An 11,748-nucleotide genomic window follows, 5' to 3' on the forward strand; every position below is an offset into this window, starting at 1 on the left:
GCAACTTCTACAGCTGCATCATTGAGAGCATCTTGACCAGCTGCATCACTGTCTGGTATGGAAGCACTACTGCTATGGACCGCAAGCGCCTGCAGAGAGTGGTAAAGACTGGGGAGAAGATCACCAGGACTCCACTGCCCTCTCTGCAGAGCATTTACCACCGTAGGGTGTGTAGGAAGGCTGCCACCATCCTCAAAGATCCCACCCACCCCCAGCACGGACTGTTCACCTTCCTACCCTCTGGCTGGAGGTTGAGAAGTGTGAAGTGTAGGACCTCCAGACTGAAAAACTTTTTCTTTCTCTCTGCCATCAGACTCCTAAACAGCTGAGGCGTTTATTACAAGGAAATACGTGATGTACTGTCGACCTGTACTGTTTACATTCTCAGTTTCCATCCATCCATCCAGCCTCATGAAAGGATTCAAAATTAATATAACACTGGTGAATGAGTTTTCTTTTAAAAGTGCAATATAATTTCAAGCCGCTATTGTCGAATGGCAGCAGAGCTGCACCCAAATGCAGGCGGTAAAAAAAAAGACTATGTCTGAATTCAATGGATAATATAACTCAGGTAAGTCATGGAAAGGAACATGGTTCAATATTTCCAAAAGATTAAACATCTGGGTTATTGTATTACTTTTTTGTTCAACAAAAACATAAATTCAGGTAGGAGGTATAAATTTCTGTCTTAGACAGGTGAAGCAAACTCAAGTTAATCAAAAAACTTTTAGTTTTGCAGGATCAACCCAAATCATGGTCAAGCACAGTCACTTTTCAATTCAGAGGGTTGTGACATGAGCCCAGCAAAACATGACCAAACCTAGGCAGATACTGTATTTACTAAGGTTTTAGTAAAGTGGCACCACAAAATTTGTGTTTTGGGTCTCCTGTAATATGCATTTTAAGGTGTCCCTGATCAGGGATGCAAAAACAGGGAAAAGAGAATGGAAATTCATACAAATAGCCTCAGCACCTGATTAATCATCACTGTAACAGAAGGAACTCTGGCTAAAATTCAGGAGAAAGCAGCTGTAAAATTTCCAGCCTTGTCAGTGTGGCAGCTGTTAGTCATCTGAGACTTCGTCTGCGTTAACAACATCTTTGAGGAGCGAGTGAGTGTTTGTAAATTGTATCGCTCACCAGAGGAGTATGTGAGGGACTTTTACAGGCTTTCAGGTCAAACTAATGCTTCATTCACTAAACAAAATAAAGGATGATTTGACTGGCTGGAGACCATTCTGAAATATGTTTTCTTCAACCATATACAGTAAAGTTCAGTCATTGTAAACATTCTTTTATGCTCCCTCTTGTTACACACATACATGTTACAGGCACCAAGTTCAATTTGTATTCAAACAGCTGCGGTTGTGCTCATTTGCATCATCAGAATGGTTAAATACAGCGCTACACTGAAAACTTGCAGTGCCAGTATTTTGCACACCTGACTGTAATTTACACCAGTTTTAGTAAATATCCTCCATAGCCTCTTCCAGTTCACGTACTCGAGGCATAAGCCCAGGTTAACATTGTTTTAGGTTTAATGTAATTCATTCCACTACACACAAACAACCTTGGGCAGAGAAGCAACGTGGATAGAAGAACAGGCAAGGATGGAGGAGAAGAATAAAAAAGATAACTTGACAGGGTGGTAGACAAACAACCAGGGTGACGGAGATGACCAGAGCCCAGGAGATGTGAATGCAGGATGGACAACACACCGACAGTGAGCTGAGGTGATAATAAAGGTCAGACCAGGCAGAGACCACTAGCAACAGGTCCATGCATGAGCACGGTAAGACACGATAAATAGAAGTCTAGAGCAAGAACTAACTGCAGATTGGGACTTTTCATACACAAAGTGTTTTAGTGTACAATACTTTTGCAAAACATCTAGTGACTTTAAGAAGATCTAATAGATCCTCTTATCATCTGAGCAGTGACATGTTTTTGGGAACCACAGCCATAATGTTTACATGTCAGAACACCACACTTTATGATCAGATCCCAGACGTGACATACTGCAGACACAGACTCCTCCTGTTTAGTGTAAACATCATGTGATGTTTGCAGGCAGAGTGTAAACAGAATATGAATGGGATGTGAACACAGAGACAGACTGAGGCAGGACGCTGAGACAAAGACATAAAAGGACAGACGTAAGGAGAGAGGCCCAGCTGGAAGGAGACTGAAAACACTTAAAGAGTAATTTGCAGATTTTCTCCCGAGAGTCAAACAAACAACAGCTGCTTCTGTTTGTATGATTTTAACTCTGTGCGCACAGAAAAATCTGTCTGTCTTTCATTAAAGGTACAATGCATGATCCAACTGTAGTTGAATAGCTGTCTGATGATAGTCTGTGTGTTCAAAATCTTGTATAGGAATTATGTGTGGTCAAGACAATAACTTGGGACTACATTAATAATGATAGAAGATTCAAATCTCTTCATGAACTCAAAAGACCTTAACAGATGATTCCTTACTTTCCCTCAACAAACCCTTTTCAATCCAACATTTTGTCTCCATTGTTAGATTTCCTAAGACACTCGCCTTATGGGGACAAATAACCATGGATGTATTACTCCGAGAATTTCCAAGAAAGTTACTTAGTCTTAAATCAAAGAAAAAGAAAAGTTTTCAATTCAAATATGTGTAAATGCACATTCCTGTTTGTCACTTTGTAAGAGGAACATCATAGTTCTGCTGTATACCTTGCAATCACGCTAACGGAAGATGAAATAATGTAAAATCCTGTCTGCCAAGCCCTCAAGACAAGGTGATTTTGTGCGAGAGAGTGCTGGTTTGTTCCAGTTGAAATGAATAAAAATCAATTTCAGCCTTTTGTTAGAAGCCAAAACTTTTGTATGCAAATTTGAACTTCCCCAATAATTAGTAGGGACAGATCAAAACTGTCACTGCACAAATCTTCACCTGCGTTGTAAAACAAAATGACTTTTTATCTATTATGAGGCTACTATTTTCCACAAAAACATTATAGTAAATTGAGCATTTCATATCACGCAGTGACCTGAAGATATGCTAGAGAGGTTTACTGAATCCTTTCTTTAGTGTAAAAGGCCATACAGTGTTTAAAAGCAGCCTCACAGCTCTGTCAGTTTATTATCCCAATACAACAGCAACAACATTACTTTCAATGCACACACATTTACAGTATATATCTATGTACATACAGTATAACTTTGTCTGTGCCTCTGGTTTCATATCACTTACAGTTATTCAGCTGGAAGAGACCACTTGGCTGTTTAGTAGGGACATACAGTAGGTAGATTATGATACAATGGGTCCCTGGGCACAGACAGGGACCCGCCTAACAAAGGCCCTCACCCTCCTGCATACAAAACCTAAGACTGAAACAGAATCTCTTTAAACATGTTTTGCATCTATTTGCAGTGGTTTGGTGTGTCTTTGTGGACATTTAGCATCACTTTGTGTCATTTGGCATTTGTTTCTGAGGATATGTTGCATCTCGTTTTAGATGCTGTTGCATCTTTTTGGGGTTGTTTTGTGTCTTTTTCTGGGATATTTTGCAGAGAAACTGCAGGGACATCCTTAGCCATCACGGCCCCTGGGCCTGTATGCAGTAGGCCTGTCCAGTAATCCATCCATGAGTAGGAATCAAGAACAGAAACTATTTTAATTTGCATCATTTTCAGGCACGTGGTCACACTATTTCACTTACAGGATTAACGTGTTTGTCGCAACATAAAAGCAACATTACTGCACGATAACAGTGTAAGGATGTTCAGACCCATATTAAAAGAATGTTGTTGTCATATTTTGTTACTTGTTATAGAAATCCAATAAAAGGACAACAAAACTATATCCTTCACTGTGTTTACTTTTAACCGCACCAACAATCAGCTGCTGTGCAGATGTCGAAATTCACCTGAATACATGAGCAGCTTCAGTGTGTGAATCCACCAGCAGCTGAAGAGCTGTTAGACAATAAATACAAACATATTTTATTTATGAATACCTCCTGAAGCAAAAAAGACAGCTCCAATTTTATACTTCATGACTGCATTTGATTCTGGGTGTGATTCTCAGTCCCCGAACGTCTGTAGCCAGAAGGGTTTCTGTCAGTGGAGGGATGAGGATGACTTTTTTTTATTCAGCTTTATTTATTTTTATTGTTTTTTAGACTGTCAGGCTGTTAACGGTTTCCAGTCAGGATTTCTTTTAAAAAATTGCTTCCCTTAGGACCTTTGAGAAGGGACATGGCTTCATTTCTTTATTTTCCACTCAGCGCTGAGCACTAGAGCTGTGTGTCCTTATATTTTTACATGTGTGAGGATATATGTGTATTTTGAACAGAGTGAGATCCCTCTTAAAGGTATAAAAGGATTTTAGGGTGTAAGTGCGAGCATGCTAACTGTCTAGGGTTTTAAGACACAACACACAACATTCCTAGCTCAAGTCAAGTGGGGACCTCTGTTGCATGGTATCCTTCCTCTTCGTTCATTTCCTGTTTTCCTTCTACTTTTACTACCAACATATAGGTTAAAAAAAAATTCTCACCCAGCACACTGAGCTCTGCATGTGCAGTGATGTTGTGGTTCTTGTTGAAGGCTGTGCAACTGTAACTGCCAGAGTCATCATCAGTGACACTCCTGATGATCAGATTACTGCCAGCCAGCAAAGAGTACTTCTTATTCCTACAGGGACAGAAAGAGTGAGGTCATTTTCATTTTGTCTTCTTTTTGTATGTTTGTTCCGTCAGATGATAACTCACACAATCCATCTGATACTTAAAGGATCAGTCTCATTAATTTTATATTATCTCACTGCCAACAAATCTTTTGCTTCCCTACCCTGTCTGTGGCACTCTGATGTAATGAACCAAGTGTGTGTGGATGTTTTCATGGTAATGAACATGCTACCCATAGAGTGTAGTAGGGATGATGTGTTTTTGTAGGCCGACCCAGAAGTTAGTATGATCCTGGTTCCCTCCAAAAAAAGCCAATGGGATTTTTTACATAAGATTTTGGATTATTGCAAAAACTATGATCTGTGACAAACAACTGTTTATGATATTTACATGTTTTGTTCAGCAAGATCATCTTGACATGTGAACACCACATTTATGATTTTTGAAGCCCAAATACAATAACCAAAGGTAGAGAGCTATTGTTAGGCTATAAATGAACTATACCACAGTCCCATGACTTCAAAACCATGGCTTCCAACTTGCAATTTGGTTTAGCATACTTACCTGTTCTCCACAATCCTTTCCTGTTAGCATGACCTGATATAGCTAATGATCACGGCTATGTCTGTTAGTTAGAATAGTTTGCAAGGACATGAGTTGAAAAATAATGAGACTGTAAAGCAGGCTACTGAGTAGATGAGCCTTTTTGTTCAGTGTGATGATGGTTACTGTCCCAGATAGCCTCTGTGGTCTCATTTAGCCACTTGTTAGCAACCACCTTTTTTAGTTTTTAAAAATGTTTTAATTTTGAATTTTTTTTTACATTTTTAAAAATGTTAAAGGCATTAAAAATCATGAGTCAGGTATTTACCACTGACTGTATATAAAAACTGGACAAACCCACTGTGATGTCACCCACTGGTGTTCTGAAGAACAGCTATGAAGTCTGGCTGTTGCGATCTTGGTAGCAGTTCATTCTACCTGCTATGTCTAATCCAAAAATGGGCAAAAAGGTGGAGCATGAGTGGAGCTCATGAGACAACTAGCGGCCAGCCACCAATGGCAGGACCCTCACACTTATCACTCAAACTAGCCATGCTGTTAATAATACATAACTTAGTCTCAATATAATTTAAACTGGGGAATTATTAAAGAATTCACCCCCAATACAGTTATCATGGAAGGGGAAATTAGCTATAAGGACCTAATCAGTTTATGTACCAGGTTGTAAACATGTTTATTTCTTATTTATGTACCAGGTTGTTCTGCTATAAAGTTTGGCAATTTAACATGGGAGTCTGTGGGGACTGAGTCCTTTTTGGAGCCAGCCTCAAGTGGCCATTCAAAAAACTGCAGATTTTGGCACTTCCACTTTGGCTTCATTTCTCAGCCTCAGAGGTTGCTGCTTGGTATTTACTGACATATTTTATTTCATAGAACAAACTGTGAAAATCTATTGGCCTTGTGTTAACCACAGACCATTCAGCCCTCTAAACAAAAACCCAATAAAAAATCCCAAAGACTTCAGGGTGAGGGAACCATAAGTGCAAAAATGCTAACTCAGTTCCAGGTTTTAGGACTCACTACTATGGCAGTCTATTGCATGCAGCATTGTGGCTCAGTGACATGATGATTTATTTATAGTTACTGGACAACAATGGAGCTCTATGGCAGAGAGTATTACAATACATCAAGCTTTGGTTGCACACACAGAACCTGTTAATAGGAGATATTACATGGAATTGGTTGACAAGAAAAAAATATATACATATATATCACCAGACTTATACAAATAACTGGGCCATGCATGTGAGGCTCTAATATACCGGGACTGGGACAGTGTTGTCCAGACATAGTTATCTAAGGCTAGGCTAAGCCTGATATGAACACAGTCTGTTTGGTAGTCAATCAGACACACCAGCTCTGGATCAGTTCTTCTCCTCTCCTCCACTGGATGCTTGGAGTTGGGTATCCAGAGGCAGCACATTCCAGCACGGCATCGGTACCCAGCAGAGCTGTTACTCTGGATGGACGCTGGAGGAACTGGAGGCTCCTGCTCACCCCGGGTTCTGAGAGAGCAACGGAGAGGGGGGAGTGAAAAGCTGAAACATGGCCCATGTTCTGAGATACATTACATTACATTACGTGGACACCTGACCATTCTGGCCATATGTGTTAATCAAAGATAATTCCGAAACCACAAATATTAATCTGCTGCTATAACAACCTCCACTCTTCTGAATTGCCTTTGAGATATTAGAACTAGGCAGCAGGGATTTGTTCCTATTCAGACACAAAAGCACCAGTGAGCTCCAACACTGATGGCGACTGATAAGCCCTGATTGGCATTCTGGTTCATACCAAAGGTGCTGGATGGGACTGAGGTCTGTGCAGGCCAGACAACACCAAACTGGGAAAACCAGCTCTTTATGGAGCTATAAAACAATAAAGGGTATTCTTCAAACTGTAGCTACAATGTCTGAAGCACACTAAGCACACTATTGCCTAAAATCTCATTATATGCTGCAGCACAGGGGCTCTTCCTTTCTGTAAATGTGTCTCTGAGAGGCACAAATGTGTCAGGCTTCAGTCTTTTTCTACTGAAGATTCCCAACTTCACTGTGGTGAAGGTTTTTCCATGGAAAGCATCATAGGCCAAGGTATAATAATAATAAGGAATAATAAATAAATAAAAACAATTTGCTTCCCCACTGATTTAATAGTGCATAAGCTGCCAACAGCTGTTGGTCCATTGAACAGAGAGATATACAATAGTTTTAGTGTATTTCTGTGAATCAGCCTGGTGAGAACAGTCAGTGTGGTCACTGTCCTTGGTGCTGAATGGACAAGGAGGTTCTGAGAACAGAGGTGGAGGGCCAATCAGTATTGTTTACATCCACCCAAGAAGACAAACCTCTTGGAGAAATCTGGACAAGAGGTCACAATAAATATAGGTCCCAGGTACTTTCAGTACCACATATTCATCATTACTTTGCAAAAATGTTGCCACTGATTAACCAGGATATTTATATGTAATGACACCAGTCGCTCATTCTTTATTCATTCAATAGTAGCTACCACTTCTCTCTCATGAGTGTTATAGATGGCAATATTTATGGTGACAGAGGCCTTGGTATTTTTATATTACCATTTAATATAACCATTATAGTGAAGCTCCACATCATATGTCTTATCACATAGCCCATAGTGAATGTGATAATATGAGCACAATGGCTATAGCTGTGCTTGCTAAGATGAGCTAGCTAGCTGGCAGGTTAGGGGGTCAGCATATCTCCAAAAACATTGGTGCAAATTTGTAACTGGCTTTGCTTGGATAGACTGAATACATATTTGAAAACGAGATGATTATTTTTTCATCTGACAAAATATCAAAACTTAATAAAGTGGGTTAGGGTAATTTTAACAGCTTTGAGCCTCCTCTGCCATCATCATGGGACAATGACTTCACAGCAGTTTCATGGAGCATCTCTGAGACAACCAGCTACACTGAGAGGGTACAATCTGCAGTGGAAAACAAAGAGCCTGGTACCTAAAGCGAGTAGAGTCAAGCTGAGCCGGTACCAGGCAGTGGAAAAGATTCTAAAGTATATTTGAGGCTGTTGGACAAACTGGTATTTTGACCTAAAGATGGTGCTACTTCTTTGATGGGCAAACCAGATGATCTCACACTGTCTCTAATCCACTGACACAGATGACTAGCTGTCTGAATCCCAAACCATTCCATGCTGGATTTTGAAAAAGCTGACATAGGTCGACACTTTCATCTTCAGACTCAGATTTTCTATATGATCTTATGTATCTAACAAAAACAGAGGCCCGAGGATACACGCACACACTCACACAGACACACTCCTGAAATGGGTCAGGTTGTGTTTGCCCTCAGGTTGGCCCGAGGGCTGGAAGCTCCTCAAAGAAGGAAGACATGATTTCCTTCAAGAGACAGGAAGTTACATCAGAACGCCCTGCGGCGCCGACACACACACCGTGACACATACACACCTTAAACCTAAAATATTCTGGTAATATTCTAATAATCTTCAACTATAAATGAACATTTAATCATTTTAGCTCATTTCTTCAGCCTGAAATAAAAATGTTTTATCTGATTTACACTTTAGCAATTTATGATTCTCTGAACAAAAGGGTGAGAGGTGGGATTAGGTGCTTTACATGCAAGTGCTTTGTTTTTTTACCATCACGATGTTTATATTTTGCTCTAGATTTGATTATACGCTACATTTTACTGCTAATATATTACAAATCATTCTAATTTTATATTGTAGTTTTTTATTTTTACTTAAACTAATTTGTTGATTAACATATTTTTTCATCTTTTTAAATAAAATTTAAGTTAAATTCAACATTTAAAATGATATATGTATACACACACACAACCACACATACACACAACTACCACTACAAAATATATAAGATGTAAAGCTGGATGACCTCAGGATTCAAGAACAGAAAACAAAAGAAGCAGAACATCAGCACAAATCTCAGTGCTTAACATGAAGGGATAAAAGAAGAAGAAACAGAAGAAATGTCCACATGGCAGATTTTTTTCTTTTGGTAACAGAGATGCATACGAAGCGAGTGATCACAGAGATTATCACTGAGCACCAACGTGACATCTTTAATGTTTTCATGGATTCGTTGCTCAAGGCTTAAGGTGGCTGTGAACAATGCATTGTCCGCAGCACAATAAGGAGGAGGAGCTCTCTGATACCAACACACACACACACACACAAAACACACAAAATATACACTTCAAGGCAGACAAAGACAAACTACCTGTATGAAAAGATTTGGCCCATATCTTGTATCATTTTTGTGTTTCCCATTCTTTTTCAGCACTTAAACATTTGAAATGTTGAAGTAAAGGTGAACTGTCCTTTTAATGTGTCTTTAAACACACTAACTGGATAATTCATTTCATTCACTGCACAGTAAATTTTTCTCTCTTTGTTTCTTTTAATGTGTCTTCAAACACATTAACTGGATAATTCATTTCATTCATTGCACAGTAAATTTTTCTCTCTTTGTTTTCTTTTACAACAAGAGGGCTATTACATCATGTTATTATTTTGTCCTGTTTGTGTCTAACTTTTAAAAAAAAGTTATTTATTTATTTAACTGTGAAAATGGTGTCATGTTCTATGTGAACCTACCCTTTAAAAATAAAGGTGGCTAATCAGACAGCAAGGGGCTGTTTGTCCTATGATGAATGAATTTCTTCTAAAATGATTGAGAATCTGAAAGTGAAATAATTTGAACTGCTGAATGTTTTCCTAGCAACAGGTAGCAGAGCACACTGCATAGTTTTAAAGAATAGTTTTGATTTTTTTCAAGCCTCTTCTCAAGCCAATACTCAGTTGCTAAGCTGTGATGTGTGGGTTGTTGTTTTGCTATAAAGCCTCATATTAAATTCAGACAAAGTTTTGGACAACAGATTTTGTCTCTCAGTATGAAAATGATCTGTTCACTAAAAACATGGAGAGGAACAAACTAAAACAGTTCCAGTGTACATAACAGACATGTGAGTGCAGAAAAAAGGTAAAGGAACAGCCCGAGGTAACAGGTTGTTTTAACACTTAGGTTTTTGAACAGATTAATCAAACACGACACATAGTGAGCTTTAGCTGGACTCAAATAATTTCGGACTGAGACGGGCTACCTGTTTCCTACTGATTCAGTCTTTATGCTAAGCTAAGCTAAGCTAACTAGTTGTTTGCTCTATCTTCATATTTTGCATATAAATAAGACCATAGCGGCATCAATCTTTCTCTAAAGTATTAGAGGATAATAAAAAAAATATGAGAGGTACTTGGAATATATTAAATAAATTGATTAGAAACAGTTCCAGCAAGAGTAACTACCCTCAATATTTTATGGATAATGATACACCGGTTAATAGATTGGAGGATGTAGTAGATAAGTTTAATAGGTTCTTTGTGAATGTTGGTCCTGGTTTAGCAAGAAGCATTTGTACAGATGATACATCCGTCACTATAAATAATAATACAATCGAAAGGAACATGAGTTCTATGTTTTTGAAGCCCATAGTTGAAAAGGAAATTATAGAGATAGTGAATAAATGTGGTAACAAAACATCTAGTGATAGTGATGGCATCACTATGACAACTGTTAAATGGGTAATTGAGGGGATATGCAAACCATTAACCCATATTTTTAACATGTCATTTCGACTTGGTCAGTTCCCTAATAATATGAAAATAGCAAAGGTTATTCCACTGTATAAATCTGGTGATAAGCACAACTTCACAAATTATAGACCGGTTCCTCTGTTGTCACAGTTTTCCAAAATTCTGGAAAAACTCTTTAATAACAGATTAGATACATTTATTGACAAACATAAAATCCTCTCTGATTGCCAATACGGTTTTAGGTCGAACCGATCGACATCTTTGGCCATTACCGACCTGATGGAGGACATTACAAGTGCTATGGATGAGAAGAAATACACGATGGGGATATTTATTGACCTAAAAAAAGCATTTGACACAATCAATCATGAATTATTAATGGACAAGTTAGAAAAATATGGGATCAGAGGAATGGTTCTGAAATGGATTAGAAGTTATTTGACACAGAGGCAGCAATTTGTGAAGTTGGGTGAATACCAATCGAGTGAGCTGGACATTGTATGTGGAGTGCCTCAGGGTTCTGTTTTGGGACCTAAATTATTTATACTATACATTAATGATATATGCAAGGTTTCTGATTTAGTGAAAGTGGTTTTATTTGCTGATGACACTACCATATGGGCATCGGGTGAAAACCTACAGCAACTCTCTGGACAGGTTTCACAGGAACTTGAGAAGATAAAGAAATGGTGTGATAGTAATATACTATCTCTGAATTTGGATAAAACTAAATGTATGGTATTTGGGAATCGTAGACTAGATAATGAACTGCAATTGAAAATTGGGGGAGCTAATATAGAACGAGTACATGAAATTAAATTTCTAGGTGTCATAGTTGATGACAAATTCTCCTGGAAATCTCATATCAGATATGTTCAGAACAAAATAGCAAAA

General features: G+C 38.6%; 1 protein-coding gene across 1 annotated transcript in view; it reads right to left on the reverse strand.

The window, feature by feature from the left end:
- dcc (DCC netrin 1 receptor) overlaps positions 1-11,748 on the reverse strand; it is a 270,121-nt gene that overhangs the window by 175,274 nt on the left and 83,099 nt on the right. Inside the window, exons 4-5 of the mRNA XM_020601173.1 lie at positions 6,585-6,735; positions 4,537-4,673 (exon numbers count right to left, since the gene is read on the reverse strand). Of these exons, the coding sequence (XP_020456829.1) occupies positions 4,537-4,673; positions 6,585-6,735 (288 nt within the window). The remainder of the gene's footprint in view (positions 1-4,536; positions 4,674-6,584; positions 6,736-11,748) is intronic.

Source organism: Monopterus albus, unplaced genomic scaffold (genome assembly GCF_001952655.1).
Source record: "Monopterus albus unplaced genomic scaffold, M_albus_1.0 scaffold50.1, whole genome shotgun sequence".
Lineage (NCBI taxonomy): Eukaryota > Metazoa > Chordata > Actinopteri > Synbranchiformes > Synbranchidae > Monopterus > Monopterus albus.